The 22,597-nt window shown below is 43.2% G+C and overlaps 1 protein-coding gene across 1 annotated transcript in view; it reads right to left on the bottom strand.

Annotated features, from left to right (window-relative positions):
* Window positions 1-21,345, bottom strand: part of LOC135540049 (solute carrier family 41 member 1) — a 28,658-nt gene extending 7,313 nt beyond the window's left edge. Inside the window, exons 1-5 of the mRNA XM_064966362.1 lie at window positions 21,070-21,345; window positions 18,676-19,882; window positions 8,155-8,262; window positions 1,909-1,980; window positions 1,348-1,492 (exon numbers count right to left, since the gene is read on the bottom strand). Of these exons, the coding sequence (XP_064822434.1) occupies window positions 1,348-1,492; window positions 1,909-1,980; window positions 8,155-8,262; window positions 18,676-19,146 (796 nt within the window). The 5' untranslated portion in view covers window positions 19,147-19,882; window positions 21,070-21,345. The remainder of the gene's footprint in view (window positions 1-1,347; window positions 1,493-1,908; window positions 1,981-8,154; window positions 8,263-18,675; window positions 19,883-21,069) is intronic.
* Window positions 21,346-22,597: the final 1,252 nt, after the last annotated feature.

Here is a 22,597-nt window from a genome sequence, read left to right as displayed (position 1 = left end):
ACTAAAGAGGCATTTCCATGGACTCTGAAAAACACCAAAAGAAAGATGCCCATTGTTCCTGCTCATTTGCGTGAAGGTGCCTTAGGCATGCTGCAAGGAGGCATGAGGACTGCAGATGTGGCCAGGGTAATAAATTGCTATGTCCGTACTGTGAGACGCCTAAGACAGCGCTACAGGGAGACAGGACGGACAGCTAATCGTCCTCGCAGTGGCAGACCACGTGTAACAACACCTGCACAGGATCGGTACATCCGAACATCACATCTGCGGGACAGGTACAGGATGGCAATAACAACTGCCCGAGTTACACCAGGAACGCACAAACACATGCTGAGAGAGGCTGGACTGAAGGCTTGTAGGCCTGTTGTAAAGGCAGGTCCTCACCAGACATTACCGGCAACAACGTCGCCTATTGGCACAAACCCACCGTCGCTGAACTAGACAGGACTGGCAAAAAGTGCTCTTCACTGACGAGTCACAGTTTGTCTCACCAGGGGTGATGTTCAGATTCATGATTATCGTCGAAGGAATGAGCGTTATACCGAGGCCTGTACTCTGGAGCGGGATCGATTTGGAGGTAGAGGGTCCGCCATGGTCTGGGGAGGTGTGTCATCAGACTGAGCTTGTTGTCATTGCAGGCAATCTCAACCCTGTGCGTTACAGGGAAGACATCCTCCTCCCTCATGTGGTACCCTTCCTGCAGGCTCATCCTGACATGACACTCCAGCATGACAATGACACCAGCCATACTGCTCGCTCTGTGCCTGATTTCCTGCAAGACAGGAATGTCAGTGTTCTGCCATGGCCAGCGAAGAGCCCGAATCTCAATCCCATTGAGCACGTCTGGGACCAGTTGGATCGGAGGGTGAGGGCTAGGGCCATTCCCCCCAGAAATGTCCGGGAACTTGCAGGTGCCTTGGTGGAAGAGTGGGGTAACATCTCACAGCAAGAACTGGCAAATCTGGTGCAGTCCATGAGGAGGAGATGCACTGCAGTACTTAATGCAGCTGGTGGCCACACCAGATACTGACTGTTACTTTTGATTTTGACCCCCCCTTTGTTCAGTGACTCATTATTCAATTGTTGTTCGTCACATGTCTGTGGAACTTGTTTAGTTTGTCTCAGTTGTTGAATCTTGTTATGTTCATACAAATATTTACACATGTTAAGTTTGCTGAAATTAAATGCAGTTGACAGTGAGAGGATGTTTCTTTTTTTGCTGAGTTGATATAATCCATTTTCTGCTGTCAAATCGTATCTAGGGTTACCATGTGCCCATGAATAATTACAGTCTGAAAAACGTGAATCAGTATTAAAGATTATTGTCTCCTATCCTCCTAGTGGTACCTAGTATCAGAGAGGCGATGAATGCGGTAGCCACACTGGAGGCACACAGCAAGATAGCATGTCCCAGTCTAAAGTTCCCCTCTGGGATCCAGCCAAAGATCACTGCTGCGATGGATGCCAGGAACCCTACTACTGTGGCCTGGACCTAGGAGGCAGAGAAAGGGAGGGAAGGGTTACTGTAAACTGTAGTGTGTGTGTGTGTGTGTGTGTGTGTGTGTGTGTGTGTGTGTGTGTGTGTGTGTGTGTGTGTGTGTGTGTGTGTGTGTGTATGTGTGTGTGTATGTCAGTTTCCTGTAACCCCCTGGTGAGCTGACCCAGCACGCAGGGATCCATCTAGCAGATTACGTGACTGTCGGGGATCCAAAGTCTGGGGTTGAGGGGTTCCATGAACCACAGATTCAGCACTTTTACATCTGACACTGTTCATGTATGGTAACACAATGATTGGGCATATTTTGTTTTATATCTGTGACCTGTTTTGTTTGGGAATATGTTGAATGTTGTTCTGTGTTCCCCAGTGTTCCATCCAGGTGTTATGGGATGTTCCATAGTGTTTCGTACCTGGATGAGGGCGAGGTTTCCAACGATCATCTTCCACATGTCCTTGGCTGAGTCCATCTGACCAACATTAGCCTGCACAGAGAGACACACACAGAAGACCATAAGAGACCACGACCAGAACACAACTATAACACAACCACAACACAACTATAACACAACTATAATACAACCATAACACAACCATAACACAACTATAATACAGGAGACCATAAGAGACCCCGACCACAACACAACCATAACACAACTATAACACAGGAGACCATGAGTCCACGACCACAACACAACCATAACACAACTATAACACAGGAGACCATGAGACCATGAGTCCACGACCACAACACAACTATAACACAGGAGACCATGAGACCATGACCACAACACAACCATAACACAACTATAACACAGGAGACCATGAGACCATGACCACAAAACAACCATAACACAACTATAACACAGGAGACCATGAGACCATGACCACAACACAACCATAACACAACTATAACACAGGAGACCATGAGTCCACGACCACAACACAACCATAACACAACTATAACACAGGAGACCATGAATCCACGACCACAACACACTACCATCTGACTGGCCACGGTTTGAATCCAGAAAAGGTAACCAGAATCATGATGTTTCAAAAACATAGAATGTGTTCGCCTGAGTGTGAAAGTGTACATGAACACGTGTGTGTTTGAGTATGTGTGTGTGTCAATGTGTGTGTGTGTGTGCGCGCTGTGCCATTGGCCCTGGCTTCTGTCAGAACAATCAGGGGTCAGTTCTCTGGACAAAGGAGCTCTAGAGTTCTGACCCCTTCACCCTGTGGCCGACTCCAATTATCTCATCTCTCCACACACACGCACGCACGCACGCACACACACACACACGCACACACACACACACACACACACACACACACACACACACACACACACACACACACACACACACACACACACACACACACACACACACACACACACACACACACACACACACACACACACACACACACACACACGTACAGCTAACCTTGTGGGGACACACAATTCAGTCCCATTCAAAATCCTATTTTCCCTAACCCCTAACCCTAAACCTAACCCATACTCTTACCCTAACCTTAACCCTAACCCTAACCTTAACCCAAAAACCTAACCTTAACCCTAGCTCCTAAGATTGGACTAAGAAGCATTACCAATGGAGGATCTCAAATGAAAATACTTCCCCGTCCAAGACTAGGCTTAATGTGTCGGGGAAAAGGCCCTTAGAGCTGTAGCAGGACAGTTGTGTATGTGTGTGTGTAGCAGAGAGCTGATAGAGGAAGACCGAGTCAGTGGCTGTGTTTGAAACCCATCTCTCTTTACTTCCTCTCATTCACGGATCCTTCCATTGATTACCCAGTTATGTAGGAAACAAGATGACATGATGTAAAAGTGATCGTTACTGTAGATGCTCTTTACAGATGTGTTACACAACTATACATACAACTGGATGAGCTATGCAAATTAAATAATATCATATTAGATCTGTGATTAGGCTACTTCTCTGAAAGGCAGAAGGAAGGATGCTTGTTCTAAGTATTCAAACAGGGTGAAATGCTGAGTATCTTCCCCCCCCACACCCCCAACACTACATCAAGCTCTAGTGACTAGCCACATGACTGCCAAAAACAGAGAGAATGCTTTGGAAGGAGAGAAAAGAACATGTTTGAAGGAGAGAGCAGAGAGCAAGAGTGAGAGTGAGTATATAGATATATATATTCACTTTATATATTATCTACCTTACTTGCTTTGGCAATGTTAACACATGTTTCCCATGCCAATAAAGCCCTTGAATTGAATTGAGAGAGAGAGAGAGAGAGAGAGAGAGAGAGAGAGAGAGAGAAAGAGAGGGAGGGAGGGTTTGAATGGAGAAGTTGGCTCAGAGCCAGACCACATTGGCATCTAGGTCTCAGCTTGAGCCTCTGTTCCCAATGTGCACACACGTATGGGGCTAGTACTAAACACTACTGCCACTCATGTGATCCTGATTCAGTTACAGCAACTCTGCCTCAGTATCAGCATGGCAGTATTTTTATTTGTGTGTGCCTGTGAGTATCCGAGTGTGTGTGTGGCAGAGAGTTAATAAGAGGAAGATTGAGTCAGCAGCTGTTTTTGAAACCCATCTCTCTTTCCTTCCTCTCTTCCACTAATCCTTGCATTGATTACCCAGCTATGTAAAAAAAGACAAACAGATGACATGATGCAGTAAGCTGGCTCTCAACACTATGTGGTAGCTAATGCGATTATGCCTGCCTGCAGTCATTCACTAAATATGATTATTCCAATGCTTATAGTCAATTAGGGTCACAAACAAGGATCATAGAGAGTTACAATAACAAATGTTTGTAAGAAGGAAAAAGAGGGAGGGAGAGAGATAGAGGGGCAGAAAGAGAGACAGAAAGAAAGAAAGAAAGAGAAAGAGAGAAAGAAAGAAAGAAAGAGAGAGAAAGAAAGAAAGAAAGAAGAATTATACTAGCCTTATTTCCTCTCCTATTCTTCAAACAAAGATGACAAGTTACAGCAGACCAAAATAACAAGCAATTCAAGGAGAAGCGTGGTCATGTGTATGGCATTCTGCCTTGGCCCCTGGCAGTTCTTTTTTCTTTGATAAGTGCATTAGGAAACTTACAGTGGGCTTAATCTGCTGATAATTAGTAATGCCATGGAAAGAAACGTGGCCGACCGGGGCCAGCCAAGATCCGCAAAGAAAAATAATAAGTCTATCATACCATACACATTACATACTCAGGTCACCTGCCACACAATACACACTAAGCTCCCTTGTCATCAAGCCTCAGCAGAGAAACAGCCTCGACAAGGAAACAGCCAGGAGAAGGAGAAGCTTCTCATCCTGGAACGGGGTATGTATACCCACCACAGGAATATCAATAAACACATGCGGGGGCCATGATTTCTTAAGAAACCCTATAATGAATTGCGTACTACGTCATACTGTATATGTGCAGATATGTGCACCACATCATTGCTCTCTCTCTCTCAACTGTTTGTGCATCTTGCTAGCTGTCACTCAAATGCAGATGAATGAAACCTCATTCACTGGAACTTCAATTGCTAAGGGCCCATGTGGTGTAAAATGGCACTGTACAGCCTCCAGTAAACAGTTGCTTTCAAACAAGGGATTGTGCTGCTAATTGACATAAAACAGTAATTCTGCTCATAGATTAGGCATGTATGAACTACACATAGACACATCCTGTCCAAAGCGGGAGGTTTAAAAATGACTCACTAGCCACCAAAGTTCCGGTGCATGTCTTTAATAATCAGGACAGGAAAGAACTGGAAAAGCTTATCACATTCTGCTGTGTTTGTCAGCCTGTTTTCCCACAAGCCAATGGAAGGAATGTGTGGATTGGTGTACTTAAGAGCAGCAGTGGACTAATTTGCATTTAGCACCACATAGCTCCAGGGATAGGAGGCTAGGCTAGCTAGCGCCTCCTATTAACAACACCAGTGTCCCAATGACCCCTCTGCCTGCTGCCTACAATGGACAATAGTGTTGTGTTGTTCTATTGGTGTGGTTAGCTGAGTGTTAGCTCATGATCTAAGAGCCTAATAGAGATTTAAACACTTGCTTGGTGGCAGGTACAACAGACCCATGGCTTTGGTTAAACTTTGAGCAAAGTCAGAGAAATCAGTTTAAACCAGAGGAATGACAGGAAAGCTGGGATCTGTTACGGTTAGTTAGCCTGTCAAATGTCTTACGAAACCAGAAACATATAGTACAAAACTCAACTGACTAAAGTCTAGCGAGAAAATGCAAACAACACTTGGTTGTCAGGTTGGTAAGTGTTGCTGTTGATAAAGTGTATGTGTGAGATAGTCAGCCTTTCTGGAAATATTTTCCCATTGACACAATCCTTCAGACAATGTTACGTCTGGAGAGGAGACAGGTCAACAGGTGTCCAAACTGATTACACACTCCCATACACCTAGGGCAGGTTGACGCTGGATTAGATAGCTGTGTTGGATCAGTAGAGCAGGGAGTGGAATGTTGGCTTGAGGTCAGGTCACAACCCAAGATAAATAACATTTAGCAATCATGACCTCTGACTTTTGACTGTTGACCAATCACTTGAGAGGTTCCAAGTGAGTGATTAAAATAACACACTTTTCCCTGAATGAGTAAAAACCCTTTTGGAATCTAGTCACCACTGAGCATTATTTTGTTTTCCATGGGGTTCTAGATACATTAAACAGAATGGAACAATTCATTACGTTTCCATGACAACACTGACAAAGCTCTTTCAGACACTGAGGTGAGCGTGAACCCCTGTCTCGTTAAGACACGTGATTAGTGCTTGTTCACCTGTAACCCACCTGCAGACCCCTGTTAGTCAAACACTACAGTCGTTGCCAAAAGTTTTGAGAATGACACAAATATTAACAAAGTCTGCTGCCTCAGTTTGTATGATGGCAATTTGCATATACTCCAGAATGTTATGGAGAGTGATCAGATGAATTGAAATTAATTGCCATGCAAATGAACTGATTCCCCCCCCCAAAAAAATTCCACTGCATTTCAGCCCTGCCACAAAAGGACCAGCTGACATCATGTCAGTGATTCTCTCGTTAACACAGGTGTGAGTGTTGATGAGGACAAGGCTGGAGATCACTCTGTCATGCAGATTGAGTTTGAATAACAGACTGGAAGCTTCAAAAGGAGGGTGGTGCTTGGAATCATTGTTCTTCCTCTGTCAACAATGGTTACCTGCAATGAAACACGTGCCATCATCATTGTTTTGTACAAAAAGGGCTTCACAGGCAAGGATATTGCTGCCAGTAAGATTGCACCTAAATCAACCATTTATCGGATCATCAAGAACTTCAAGGAGAGCGGTTCAATTGTTGTGAAGAAGGCTTCAGGGCGCCCAAGAAAGTCCAGCAAGTGCCAGGACCGTCTCCTAAAGTTGATTCAGCTGCGGGATCGGGGCACCACCAGTACAGAGCTTGCTCAGGAATGGCAGCAGGAAGGTGTGAGTGCATCTGCACGCACAGTGAGGCGAAGACTTTTGGAGGATGGCCTGGTGTCAAGAAGGGCAGCAAAGAAGCCACTTCTCTCCAGGAAAGCATCCGGGACAGACTGATATTCTGCAAAAGGTACAGGGATTGGACTGCTGAGGACTGGGGTAAAGTCAGTTTCTCTGATGAATCCCATTTCCGATTGTTTGGGGATTCCGGGAAAAAGCTTATTCGGAGAAGACAAGGTGAGCACTACCATCAGTCCTGTGTCATGCCAACAGTAAATCATCCTGAGACCATTCATGTGTGGGGTTGCTTCTCAGGCAAGGGAGTGGGCTCACTCACAATTTTGCCTAAGAACACAGCCATGAATAAAGAATTGTACCAACACATCCTCCGAGAGCAACTTCTCCCAACCATCCAGGAACAGTTTGGTGATGAACAATGCCTTTTCCAGCATGATGGAGCACCTTGCCATAAGGCAAAAGTGATAACTAAGTGGCGCAGGGAACAAAACATCAATATTTTGGGTCCATGGCCAGGAAACTCCCCAGACCTTAATCTCATTGAGAACTTGTGGTCAATCCTCAAGAGGCAGGTGGACAAAAAAAACACAAATGTTGACAAACTCCAAGCATTGGTTATGCAAGAATGGTCTGCCATCAGTCAGGATGTGGCCCAGACGTTAATTGACAGCATGCCAGGGCAGATTGCAGAGGTCTTGAAAAAGAAGGGTCAACACTGCAATTATTGACTCTTTGCATCAACTTCATGTAATTGTCAATAAAAGCCTTAGACACTTATGAAATGCTTGTAATTATACTTCAGTATTCCATAGTAACATCTGAGAAAAATATCTAAAGACACTGAGGCAGCAGACTTTGTGGAAATTAATATTTGTGTCATTCTCAAAACTTTTTGCCACAACTGTATTGTTAAAATCTGTTACACTCTGCTGCGCCTGATTAATCTGACAAGAACATTATGATAATGTTATGGTTTCTAGTGTTACACTCTGCTGCGCCTGATTAATCTGACAAGAACATTATGATAATGTTATGGTTTCTAGTGTTACACTCTGCTGCGCCTGATTAATCTGACAAGAACATTATGATAATGTTATGGTTTCTAGTGTTACACTCTGCTGCGCCTGACTAATCCAAACAGTATAGCAACACAATGGTTGCCAAATGTAAGGACCACAACAAAACACACTCACTGCTGTTGATAGTCTGGAGGCCAATGTCATCTCCAGGTTGCCCTTTAACCCCAGCAGCGCCGGGACCAGGATGAAGACCTCTGTCACCTCCGTAAACACCGTCCAGTGCTGCAACATAACAACACACAATTACACTACTACACACAACACAATACCAGGTGTGTATTCATGGATGCCAAGGGAAGCCAGGCTTCCCCAAAAATGTGATCATTAAAACAATTTTTATTATATAACAACTTCTTTTTCGTCTCTCTGTCTTTTCATAATTGTTCTTCAATTCTCACCGGAGAAATCATCGGAGCGAGGGAAACGGCGCCCCGCTATCTCAGTATGTGTAGCCCAAGTATATGATGCTGTCTCGACAAAAAGAGTATGACATGTTGCCACCGTAGCATTTCATTAATTGATTCCAGCATTTGACCTTCATTCATAAAAAAATATATAAAATAATTATCCAATCAGTGTTGAGCTGAGCTCAACTGTGGGTGGTCCTGGCACAGCTAACTTAACTGGTTCATTAATGCCAAATCGAGGAAGTTGGGGGCCTGGCAAGTGTTTTAGCCAGCTAGTCTAGTCTAGCTGGCTAAAACTAAAAGTGTGTACTATTGTTTGACAGTCATATACCATTTTGGCAACATAAAAGAGAGGACAATTGCTTTGGAGTTCATCCAGTCTAGTTGATAGGACTAAATTGTCTTTGGTGTGTTTAAGTTTGTTTTCACTGTATAAGGATAAGTATATATATAGCCTAGTTGATTTGATTACGTTTAAGTTGAAACCCACTGGGCACAAATGTAATTGATTTCAAAGTTGGGTGATAAAAATAAGCAATTCCCTGACGTTGATGACTTTTTGCAAATCCAATCAGTTTTCCAGATTCAACGTCATCACATAGATGTTTTGTTATTTAAATGATTTGGAAACAATGTTCATTCAAACAGTTTTTGCCCAGTGGGAATGGTTCTGGAATGGCAGAGGAAGTGCAACAGGTGTCTTTGTGCTGACTTGCTGTAACTCCCCGTGGTTCTAAATCAGTAATTGTTTAGTAAACTGTCGGATATTAACTTGCTTGACCACTCTTTGTTAGATGGAATACTTGCTATTGTGAACTTCAGCAGACGGATGTTGCTCTCCGGTTTTGTGATGAAACAAATGTATGTGTGGTTGAATTTATTCCGCCACTGTGTGACTGTTGTCTTTTTGTTGTCTCTGCCTTATTGTACTGTATATGACAGTGGCGTATGAACAAATGGGTTAACTTCTTTGGGATAGGAGGCAGCATTTTCACTTTTGAATGAACTGCCTCCTACTCAGTCCCAGATGCTAATATATGCATATTATTAGTATTGGATAGAAAACACTCTGAAGTTTCTAAAACTGTTTGAATGATGTCTGTGAGTATATCAGAACTCATATGGCAGGCAAAAACCTGAAAAAAAACAGGAAGTGGGAAATCTGAGGTTTGTAGTTTTTGAATGTATAACACATGTATTTTCATCAACATTTATAATGAGTATTTCTGTAAATTAATGTGGCTCTCTGCAAAATCACTGCATGTTTTGGAACTACTGAACATAACATGCCAATGTAAAATTTGATTTTTGGATATAAATATGAACTTTACCGAACAAAATATACATGTATTGTGTAACATGAAGTCCTATGAGTGTCATCTGATGAAGATCATCAAAGGTTATTGATTAATTTTATCTCTATTTGTGCTTTTTGTGACTCCTCTCTTTGGCTGGAAAAATGGCTGGGATTTTCTGTGAGTTGGTGGTGACCTAACATAATCGTTTGTGGAGCTTTCGCTGTAAAGCATTTTTGAAATCAGACACTGTGGCTGGATTAACGAGAATTTTATCTTTAAAATGGTGCCTAATACTTGTATGTTTGAGAAATTTGATTTATGAGATTTCTGTTGATTTGTATTTGGCGCCCTGCAATTTCATTGGCTGTTGGCGAGGGGTTCCCCAGTCCTAGAAAGGTTAATTGCACAAACAATGCAGTTATCACAACAGGTTGCAATATGGCTTTTTTCCTGGATTGTCTTCCCCAGTAAATTTACCAACACACCACTACTGCACAATACAACACGCCACCTACACAACAAAATAACCTTTACTGACCTACAAATTAGTATAAATTCTGATTTCGATTGTGATAAAACAGTTATCGTGATGCAGTTATCACTGAATTTTCATGCTACAATATCCCATTATATTACAAACCCAACAGCGTATGAGGTCGACAATGTCTTGCTGACATTGAGTTTGATATTGATTCAATCTGAAACCTGATCTCTGTCTCATCTTAGTAATATTCTATTTGTCGAGACCGTGTTGGGATCATATGATCTTATTCACTCTGGAGAGGAGCAAGGTCATTTTGACCTCACACTGCAGCAATTCACCACCCTCTTTCTGCCACTTCTCTCTCCCTCTCTTCTCTCAACCTCCACCCGCGCCTTCTCTCTCTCTTGCTCTCTCCACCAGCCTCTCTCTCTCCGCAGAACAACAGTGGACAAGAGGACATTTTATTATCACCTTTCATACAGTACTTGCAACCCACGGTGTTTTAATGTAACCCTCCATCTGCCTGCTACGTCACTGCCTCAGCACAATTACCCTACCTTTCCACAGCGAACAACTTGAGGCAAAGTCAGCCAGGAGCAAGAGCAGCTGTACTGAACAAAAATATAAACACTACATGCAACAATTTCAAAGACTTTAGTGAGTTACAGTTCATATAAGGAAATCAGTCAATTGAAATAAATAAATGAGGCCCTAAATGATGGATTTCAAATAACTGGGCAGTGGTGCAGCTATGGGTGGGCCTTGGAGGGCATAGGCCCACCACAAAAGGGCAGAAATACTCCTCAGCACCCTGAAATATGGGACCAACACTTGTCCCATGTTGCATTATATTTTTGTTCAGTGTCAATCTAAAAGGTAATTTAGGCTTGTGGAAATAAATAAATCATACACACAAATGCATGTGCTCACGCAGCTAAGGTGTTATAGAATCAAATGGAAATTCAATGGATGACTCTGTGGTACTGGAGTTGATTACTGGCCCACTTTGGCCCCCACTTTGGCTGTTTTCCAGCCCTTGAGATGGTCTCTATGAGTCCCTTGAACTAATGATTTTGGGCTCCCTAGTGGCGCAGTGGTCTAAGGCACTACATCTCAGTGCTAGAGGCGTCATTACAGACACCCTGGTTTGAATCCAGGCTGCATCACAACCGGCTGTGATTGGGAGTCCCATAGGGCGTCGTCGTCTGGGTTTGGCCGATGAAGGCCGTCATTGTAAATAAGAATTTGTTCTTAACTGACTTACCTAGTTAAAATATATATATATTTTTCAAAAGACTGGGGTGAAGTACATCTCTGGTGTTTCTCCATTAGCCCAGTGCAATGGGAGGAGGAACAGAGTGAGGCTGGGGTATGAGGATGAGTTTGGGGTAAATAGCTAGGGATAGGCTGGGTTAGCCTAGAATGCTGGGACGGGGGTATAAGCCTGGGGTATAAGGTTGGGGCTGAACATTGATCCATCAACAGAGAAAGTGCTGATATTTAGAGCCAGTCCCACTGGCCCCCAGCACTTACAGCTCAGCCCAGCCAGCCCACAGCTTAATCAATACTGAGAGGCTGTCAGAGAAAGGAGAGGAGGAGAGAAGAGAAGAGAGAATGGAAAGGAGGAGAGGAGAGAAGAAGAGAAGAGAGAATGGAGAGGAGGAGAGAAGAGAGAATGGAGAGGAGAGAAGAAGAGAAGAAAGAATGGAGAGGAGGAGAGGAGAGATGAAGAGAGAGGGAATGGAGAGGAGGGAAGGAGAGAAGAGGTGAGAATGGAGAGGAGAGGAGAGATGAAGAGAAGAGGGAATGGAGAGGAGGAGATGAGAGGAGAGAAGAAGAGAAGAGAGAATGGAGAGGAGAAAAGAAAAGAGGAGAGAAGAAGAGAAGAGAGAAAGGAGAGGAGAGGAGAGAAGAAGAGAGAATGGAGAGGAGAAAAGAGGAGAGGAATAATACCGAGATGACGTTGTCCTGCCTACTGGGCAAAAACTGGTTGAAGCAATGTCGTTTCCACATATTTATTAACAAAATAATTTGATGTGAACACTGATTGAATTTGCCAAAAGTCATCAACCTAAGGGAATTTCATCTGTTTTTCAACCGACTTTTAACCTAAATCCAATGACACGGTGCCATTTTTGGTTGATTTCAAATTGAATTCATGTTAGTTGAACATCTATTTTGTAAATCCAAAATAGATGTTGAACTGTCTGTGCCCAGTGGGAGGTTAACACTGCTGCTCTCTGTCTGTCAGCAGCCTGGGCTCTTTAAAGCAGCCGACTCCGCAGGGACCCCACCACCCTACCTCCTGGCACTCTGCCACCCCAGCTCTGATTCCCCTCGTGCCCCTAGACCCCCCCCATGTCATTTCTACCCTTTAACCCAATTCACTCTCTCGTTCCCTTCCTATCTACCCACAATCTTTTCCCCAATCTCTCTATCTTCCCCAACCCATTTCTCTCTCTCTCTGCCTCTCTTCCATAAACCCCCTTTTCCTTTCCTTACCCACCTTTCACCCTCTCCTCCTCTCTCTACTCTCTTCTCCAGCTGTGATATATGTTGTTATCTCCAATGGAACAGTGGAGCCCAGCCAACAACCCCCTCACTCCCCAATGACCAGCCCCAGTTCTGCGAACTCTGTGGACAGTCAGTATCATGATGTTTCAGAGGCATACAGGCTGTGGTATGCCGTCCAAGGGGTCAGGTTGCAGAGTTAGGTAATGCAGCCCCGTTTGCCCACTGTTGCTTAAATGAAACCGCTGTGCATGTAGAGTGCTGTGAAAAAGTACTTCCACCCTTTCTGATTGTATCTATTTTTGCATATTTTTGATACTGAATGTTATCAGATCTTCAACCAAAACCTAATATTAGATCAAATGAACCTAAGTTACCAAATAAACAAAATTGATACTTATTTCATTTATTGAATTAACAAAGTTATGCAACACCCAATTCCCCTGTGTGAAAAAGTAATTGCCCCCTTACACTCAATAACTGGTTGTGCCACCTTTAGCTGCAATGACTGCAACCAAACGCTTCCTGTAGTTGTTGGTCAGTCTCTCACGACGCTACAACACGTGTGGCTTTTCAAGCATTAACTGCTCGTTTCAAGTCTTGCCACAACATCTCAATTGGGATTAGGGGTCATGGGTCCCATATTATGCCTGGCGAAAACCAAACACTGAATTCTACACTAAGACCCTCATACCAGCATTCAAGCGTAGTGGTGGTAGTATGATGGTTTGGGGATGCTTTGCTGCCTCAGGACCTGGACAACTTTCCTTAGTAGAAGGAACCATGAATTCTGCTCTGTATCAGAGAATTCTACAGGAGAATATCAGGCCTCAAATCAAAATATATTTGCCACATGCGCCGAATACAACAGGTGTAGATCTTACAGTGAAATGCTGACTTATAAGCCCTTAACCAACAATGCAATTTTCAGAAAAAAACAGAAAAAACAATGAATTAAGGAATATGTCTCTCATCCGTCTTTCTGTCTGCCTTTTACACTGTGGCATCGGATGATGTTCAGATGACCAATATAAAACAGCAAGGGGAGACGTGGGTTCAGCCTCAGTGCCTCAAAAACAGACAAACAATCTACAATCGATCATTTTGACCCCTAGCTTTAAAAATAAGTATTTCTTGTTAAATAAGATATCTTTCTGAGCAACTGTATTAATATAAAATAACATAATTTACCAATATTTTTGAACACACGATATAGCTCAGTGTTTTAATTATTTATTTTATACAGTCATTTTTGCTCATCTTTAAAAAGGGTGTCAATAATGTCAGACCCCACTGTATGTATCAGATGATCCATTCTGGAGAGGAGCAGGGAGTTGTGGGACGGTGCTGCACTGCACTCTAACCTGGCGTGGTCTCAATAAACTAAACAAGCTTCCTTTCCTTGTGCCCATTCCTCAATGATTTCTGATCTGGCAGAAAATGTAAGTTTAAAGCAAATATTTAGTGGAAATAAGGAAAGCACGTGAAGGGAGGGAGGTGATGAGAGACATCCATTTTGTCATTCATGATAGTGTGTGTGACGAGAGCTTAGCAGATCAATTAAATGACTGTTAGCACCATAGATATTATATCTTTATCATCTTCTGTGGATAACATTCCAGATTAAAATGAGGAGACAGCTGGATTTACCAGATTATGAGGCTAAATCAGATCCACAGGCGACCAAGCCCACACTCTGGTTTTACACTGGCTCCTGTAGAAACCCGACAACTGGATGTGGTTGACCGAAAATGGCCTCCCTTGGGCAGAAAGGGCTTGGCTGTTGTGAGGCCTTTGTGTTGATTGTGTTTTCCTGTGTACGGTTTCCTATATTTTTAGATTGTTTGTCTGTTTTTGAGGCACTGAGGCTGAACTCACGTCTTCCCTTGCTGTTTTATATTGGTCATCTGCACGTCATCCGATGCCACAGTCTAAGGCAGACAGAAAGACGGATGAGAGACAGATAGCTAGGATAAATTCCACAAACCAGCAGACAAACAAGTTACCACACATATTTACACTATTTAATCTGTGAACGTCAATAAACTGTGTCTCACACTATCTGGGGTGGGGTGTTCTCCCTTTCTACTGGAAGCGTCACCCCCCTTCCAGACAAACATAAAAACAACCATTACACCAGTCTTGACCTTTGACATACCTAGGAATGTAAACACAAAAATCACATCCAACGAAGAACAAATCTGTGACCTGTCCTCTCAATGACCTACAGTAACCAGTGGTGGAAAACGTTCTAAATTGTGTAAAATGTAACGAGTACTTTTGAGTGTCAGGCAAAATGTATGGGAGTAAAAAGTAGATATTGTATTTAGGAATGTAGTGGAGTAAAAGTAAAAATTGTCAAAAATATGAATAAATAAAGTACAAATAGCCCAAAAAACTACAATACTTAAGAAGTACTTCCAAATATTTTTACCACTGACAGTAAGTGTCCATTTCAGAGGACCATTTCAGCTAGGGCCATTTCAGCAAGCCCACTGCTCATGGATTGGCATTGACAGACAGTCTTGGGACACTGTGTCTTGAGGTATGGGGTTGAAAGACAGTACTGAACCAATGACGTTTATAAACTATGGTTTGTTGATGCAAAATTTTGGCCATTGAAAGGCTTTAAAGCCACGAGTCGACCATATTGGCACTCCCCAGTAGGAGCTGTCCTCCATAGTAATTCATGGAATTCTATAGTATTTAAATTAAATTATTCAAGTATTTAAGTATTGTTGTTGTTGTAGTGGAGACAGTAACATTCCTAATCTCTCAAAATTATACTTTAAGGAAAATTATTTTATATTTTTTATGTTTTTTTTTCATGTTTTATGTTTTTTATGTTCTTTTTTAATGTTTAGCACACATAATATAATTAAAATGTATGCATTAAGGTGGCTGTAATAAAATACAGTGGAAAGAGAAAGTATGTGAACCATTTGGAATTTCCTGGATTACTGCATAAATTTGACATAAAATTTGTTCTGAACTTCATCTAAGTCACAGCAATAGACAAAGACAGTGTGCATAAACTAATAACACTAATTATTGTATTTTTCTTGTCTATATTGAATACATAATTTAAACATTCAGGTTGGAAAACTTGTAGGTTGGAAAAATGATGTGAACCCCTAGGATAATGACTTCTCCAAAAGCTCATTGGAGTCAGGAGTCAACTAACCTGGAGTCCAATCAATGAGATGTGATTGGAGATTTTGGTTAGAGCTGCCCTGCCCCATAAAAAACACTCACAACATTTAGGTTTGCTATTCACAAGATCCGCAACTACTGAAAACATTTGGTTGAGGTTATTGTTGCCAAAGGAGGGGAAACCTGTTATAAAAACAAATGGTTCAAATACTTTTTCCAACCTGTACTGTGAATGTTTACACAGTGTGTTCAATAAAATTGCAACACACACACACACTGAGGGGCTGAGATATTTTGCATCTACCATACATCTGAGTCAGAGCCAGCTTGCTTAATTAATGAGAGAGAGAGAGAGAGAGAGAGAGAGAGAGAGAGAGAGAGAGAGAGAGAGAGAGAGAGAGAGAGAGAGAGAGAGATGCCTCCTGCAAGGGCAGAAGGGGATTAGCTGAGTTAGCAGTTAGCAGTGTCAAGGGAGGGGAATTAGAATGTGATAGAATCTACTAGACAAGCTTCTAGAACCATTCACTATACTGACAACATTGTCATTATTATGTCTCTTCACATAGGGAATGATATAACTTTCTCTTATCTTTATCATCACGGCTGTTGTTATTGACTCTGAAATCAACAATTGCTTAGATGAATCAGCATGATATGAACGAATTAGAAAATGAGAGAGGTAGACAGACAAGGAGAGAGAGAAATTCTGAAGTGAACAATTCCTGAGCGCTGGTTGAACAATTCCTGAGTGAACAATTTCTGATTAGAGGGCATGACATGGTTAACGGCATGAGAGTGCAGGCTTTAAACCACAGTAAGGCAGTAATCTGTCCTTATAACAACAGTTATAACACTAGAACCACTCCCACCTCACAGGTAGGCACTTAATTTCTCTTCACCCCTCTCTCTCTCTCTCTCTCTCTCTCTCTCTCTCTCTCTCTCTCTCTCTGTTCATTCCACTCCCTACTTACCCCTCTCCTTCTGCCTCCCTCCTTCCCCCCTCTCTGCCTTCCCCCTCTCTCTCTCTCTCTCTCTGTGTTCATTCCACTCCCTACTTACCCCTCTCCTCTCCTTCTCCCTCCCTCCTTCCCCCCTCTCCGCCTTCCCTCTCTCTCTCTCTCTCTCTCTCTCTCTCTGTTCATTCCACTCCCTACTTACCCCTCTCCTTCTCCCTCCCTCCTTCCCCCCTCTCCGCCTTCCCTCTCTCTCTCTCTCGCTCTGTGTTCATTTCACTCCCTACATACCCCTCTCCTCTCCTTCTCCCTCCTTTCTCCCTCCTTTCTCCCCCCCCTCTGCCTTCCCTCTCCTCTCTCTCTCTCTCTCTCTCTCTCTCTCTCTCTCTCTCTCTGTCCAGAGTTCCTGGGGTACACCATGTTGGCATCAAAATGGGTAGTCGGAGCCAGAGCTTGGTCTCCCAGCAACCAGGCACCTCCAGCTTTATCTGTAGCAGAGGCTGACCTTAAAGAAATATATGACCTGCCAGGCGCCCAGGACCGTATTTTTACACTGTACACACTTGTACGCAAGTGTTCACACACACACATGTACCAACAATAACACCCACACCATGTGTTCACACACACACATACCAACAATAACACCCACACCCAGTTTACACCAGGCAAGTCAACAGGAAAGTGGGAAGGAGAGTAATTATAAGTTAGTTGAATTGTTTTCCCTGTGGCTCTCAGAACCCAGCGGTTCTGTTGTTGGTCTCCTTTGGGTTACAGTCAGCTACAGTGGCTGAAATAACCACCATACTTTACAGCTGAATGCACATACTATCCTCTGTTCCACTCTATTTGTTATGCTATTCTGTTCTGCTATATTATTTTTTATCAGAACCATGAGGATAAACCTATGTGTTTGAGTCTCTGTCTCAGCAGTATTCACAGATATGTCAGATAAATCAACAGACAAGTCTTTATTAAACGGCCCAGCTGTCCTCTCTACCTCCTCAACCTCCCCCTCCCCCTTCCAAGAACAGACTGTGTTCCAACATGTGCCAGGTGGGGGGGTGAAGGGGTCATATGTTACGTAGATACTCCCATGGTCTCCGATAACCTCCCATTCTGTCCATCATCAGAGCTGAGCTGTCACATTGGCTAGCAGGAAAGGGATTGACGGGCGCTGGGCCAATCTGACTCGAACCAAGCAGTTCATTGAAACATGCCCAAGACCAGCCCCTTAGTAGTCATCGCTCATCATCACACAATGACAGCAGCTTAGGCCAAACATTGCAATCCTATTTAGTTTAGGTTTAGTTATGCATAGTAATATAATAATATATGTGACTAAATCAATCAGACATGCTTGTCCCTCCCTTGTGTCAGTGACAAGCATGACTAACAACACGACTGTAGCAATAGGCTGAACACTGTGCCCTTATTGTCTTAATAGGACTGGGACCGTAGTGACTACTAGATTGTGGATGTGGTAGCATAAGCACATCACAGTACAGTTCCTGACACAGGGAATAGTGTTGTCTATAGCCTACAGGTGGAAAAGAACTATGTCTCAACATTCTGTTTCTTAGTCCATACTGCAGATTGAATCATCAGGTTCAGGAGTTTTTATCTGACCATGTGACCTGTCACATCAGAAATAAATTGGTGTGAATCAAAACAGGGTAGACACTAATCAGAATTCTAGGGACAACCCTACCCTAAACTCTAACCATTACCATAACCGTTTACAATGTCTTCTTCAATGGGGTGACGTCGGAATTAGGTTGTCCCAAGCATCCCGATTAGCAATAAACATCAAAATAGTCTCTCCTCACCTGAACGATGTCCAGCACCATACCCGCCGCCACTGTCCCGAACCCGGCCAGCAGGAACGGTAAGACCACCTGGAGGCCAATAGAGAAGGAGGTCTCCTTCAATGGCACCGGTGGCTCTGGGCTCTGGTCAGTGCTTATGTCGTCACTCTCATTGCTCTGGCTGGCGTTCTCCAGGAGAGCGTCCTCCTCGCGCTGGCCCTTGGCATTGGCCCTACAGTCTATCACCACTATCTCCCGGTCCTCATCTCCTGGTTCACCAGACCTGTCCGCGACGGATGTCACCTCCGTGAGCTCGTACTCGCCCCTCTCCTCCGGTCTCATCTCCTCGGGGTCCTCGGTGAGGATGGCTGGGTGAACGGAGCCGTTGGAGTGGAGGTATGCTGGTGGCACCACTTCCTTCTTCATCTCTATCGCCCCCGATGACATGTCAGTGTCCAACGGTTTGTCTTGATCTTTCGACCAAAGTACCATGCGGAAGCTTTTGGGGACAGTAGACTGAATGAGAAATATAGGCTATGGCCAAAAGGTGTGGGACGTTTAATTGAGTTTAGATTTCCGTTGATCGGTTTTTAATAACCTGATCTCACAACATAATTTATCCCATTAAAAAATGCTGGTGAGTGGCACTCAGGTGTGGTCACGAACGCGAAATTATGTGGTAATAAAAAAACGATTCAAGGGCGCAACTAGGCTACACTTGCGTCTGCAAAGGCAGGTGTGAGTCGCCGCTCTCCCCCAGGCGTGCGTACCCTCTTGCCGGTGCTTCGGGAGAAGATCGAGTATGTTCTCCATTCACTGCGTGCTCAAGGTAGGCAGATGGATAGAAGAATGAAACATATATTTTCCAAAAAGATATCAAAAACAAAGAAACAAACAAATTGTTATCTGGTCAATGTTATTTGATAGCATAATCTGGTCAATAATGTCTGGTAGCCAACGGGTTTTGAAAAGTTGGTCTTAAAAGGTAAATGAAGTAGCCTAGGTCCAGTTGTTATTTTCATAAAGTCACCCAAGAGCGCAGTCCAGTCCTGCAAGCACTCTGACAGTTCTCTCAGACTAGCTCGCGCCAGTCGGTGTCCGGGGCTGGGAAGGTCTCACCTTACACCACGTGGTTATTTTATGAAGAGTATTTAAAGATCTGCAGCACGGATAGGGTTACTGAACTGCGGAAAAGTACTTATCCTCCAGCGCTCTGGCCACGGTTCTCCTGAAAGAGAAGAGATTATGAATAACGTTTATGCATAGGCTACATGTTCTGTCTCTTTCACATGAAATATTAGCTTTACAAAATGTATTCAAACTAGTTTTATTGGCTTTTGTAGCCATTTGCCTTTAAATGGCATTATTGCGCGCAAATGTCCAATGGGATGGACATGGCAATACTGATTGTATTTGGTAGGCACCGGTGAGATATTTAAAAATACAATTTTAGGCTGTTTGCCTATGTTATCCTCAAACGGATGATATCCATATCAATAGGCCTACATTGTTACCTAATTCCACAGCGGCATCATTTCTTGACATGATCATGATCTATGGATGAACAGAACCCTTAAACACTTACGCTCTAGCCCACCTAAATCAGCATTTACTTTCAGCTGTCTACAGCAAGATGAGTTTACTAAGGTTCGGCTAACCGTTAAAAGCGGTGTTTTGTGCCAACACCTCTCCACGCTTTACACTCTTGTTTGGCGTTGTGAAGAGGGGTTGCCTATAGGAACGTTTACAAACGGGTATATATACAGGATACAGCGCCAAACATGTAATTTCCTCTGACCGGCTATAAATAATCTGCCTTCAATCAAGGTGTACATCCTCTAACACTAATACTCTCCCAGCATGTTATGACATCCGTAGAGGATACGCTGAAACGTCAGTGCGCATTTGGTTCCCCCCCTGGTCCGGGAACAATCCTTTGCTCTGTTTAGTAGTCAAGACCAATACCCCGCAGCCCAACATGGCAAAGGCGTAAATTAGTACAAGCTTGGTCGTAGCTGAATAGGGGGAACCCTCCTGTTTTAGTAATAATTCCAACACGATCGCTGTATTAAATGACAGATCATGTGGATTTTTTTCTCTCAAAGTGTAGCCAGCCCAGTTATGTCTAATGAAATAGTTCAAGCAACTGGCTTGACAGATAAACTAGCCATAACATAACGCTAACATGAGGCAGGAAATATTCTCTGAAGTGGCCATGCCAACAACAAAAAAAATATTCCCTTACGGATAATAAACATTTATTCACACAGAGAGAGAGAGAGAGACAGAGAGAGAGAGACAGAGAGGGAGGGGGTGCAGTGAGTAATAAAACATGAAAATAGTCTATGGTCAGCATCCCCATCCAATAGGTCTGGATCGGTACCAGCACATCAGGTATAACAGACAGTTCTTTACCTAAACCGCGTAGATCCACAGAGGAGACGAGAGAACTCAAAACAGAAGCAGAACAGAGGGCACTGCTGAACGCCACACAACGGTTGTCTCATATCCTGCACTCGGTTATAATGTGTGCTGCAGCCTGTGTGGGCGCAGGTGTGCATGCCTTATGTACGGTAACGGCCCGTACCAGGCTTAATCGTTAACCCCGAGTGGTTAAGGCTGTCACTTTCCGACCGTCACATTGTTCCATTCAGAAGAACCATGCGAGCCGCTACATGCGCATCTACTGTATAAACCACATCCTGGAATAGGAAATCACAAGGCGGGTCCACCAGAGATGACGTGAGCACGTGTGCGTGAGAGCCCCCTCCTGCTTCTCCCTGTTTATAAATTAATGTTTATATTTTCTCCATGAACGGTTGAGCCATGTCTCTGTCCGATAAGCACGGAAGTGATTTGATCTATCCCTGCCAATAACACCCATGGAGCGAAGAGTTGGGATGGTTATAGACTGGATTCTTCATTGCATCTGAAGTGGACTTTCAGATAACCCTTTCACCAACACATCCTTATATAGCTGGATTGGTCATCGACATGCTCATTCAGAAGTACACATAAACAATACAGGATTAGGATGATATTCTAATAATAGTACACTAGTAGAGATCATAGACAATAGCACAGGGCAAATGGTATTGAGCCCAGGTCATCTGTACTTTCCAACACCTTGAAAGTGAGCTAAAACTTAGGCATTCACAGAATTACATCAACTATAGTTTGACCTCAGCAACTGATAGGCTAGATATCAACTATGTGACTCAGGTCAAGGCACCAATGTGACCTGTTTTCACCAATGTCAAGTGGACTGACTAGGTATTGATCTTGGGTCATCTGTTTCACTCAAGATGACATTTACCCAAATTGTTTATGTTTCTGTCTCCATATGACATGGTAAATATATACAACGCAAAAAACAACGCTAAAGCCCATATAGGTGTTAGTGCTGGATTACACTCAGGATTTTCACAATGGCAGGCAGGGGCCAAGTGCTGTTTCCTGTTGTTTGCTAACTGACTGGTTTTCCTATTGAAGTTGGGGTTGTACCAGGTTGGAGATGTAACAAGAAATACATAAAGTGTTAGCTACAGTTAGGGTTGCACATTTTGGGGAATATTCAGAGGTGGAAACTTTCCGTGGGAATTAACGGGAATATATGAGAATTAATGAAAATATATGCAAATGAATATTAACACCATTTAAATGTAGATGTTTTTTGCGTTGTATATACTTACCATGTCATATGGAGACAGAAACATAAACATTTTAACTTATCATAAGTAGACATAATTGCAAATGATTTCCTTCCAATATAAATAAATAAAACAATTTAGTTACGGGTTGAACTAATTAAACGAGTTGACTCTTCACACGGGGTGATTTCACTAAACATCAAAAGAAAGGGAATATTGAATGATCCCCAATGATCCATTGCATCTCCCAAAAAGGTTTTCAACATACATCTATAAAATTATAGTCTAGAAAC

This window comes from Oncorhynchus masou, chromosome 5 (genome assembly GCF_036934945.1).
Source record: "Oncorhynchus masou masou isolate Uvic2021 chromosome 5, UVic_Omas_1.1, whole genome shotgun sequence".
Taxonomy (NCBI): Eukaryota; Metazoa; Chordata; class Actinopteri; order Salmoniformes; family Salmonidae; genus Oncorhynchus; species Oncorhynchus masou.
This window is presented reverse-complemented; position numbering and strand designations above follow the sequence as displayed.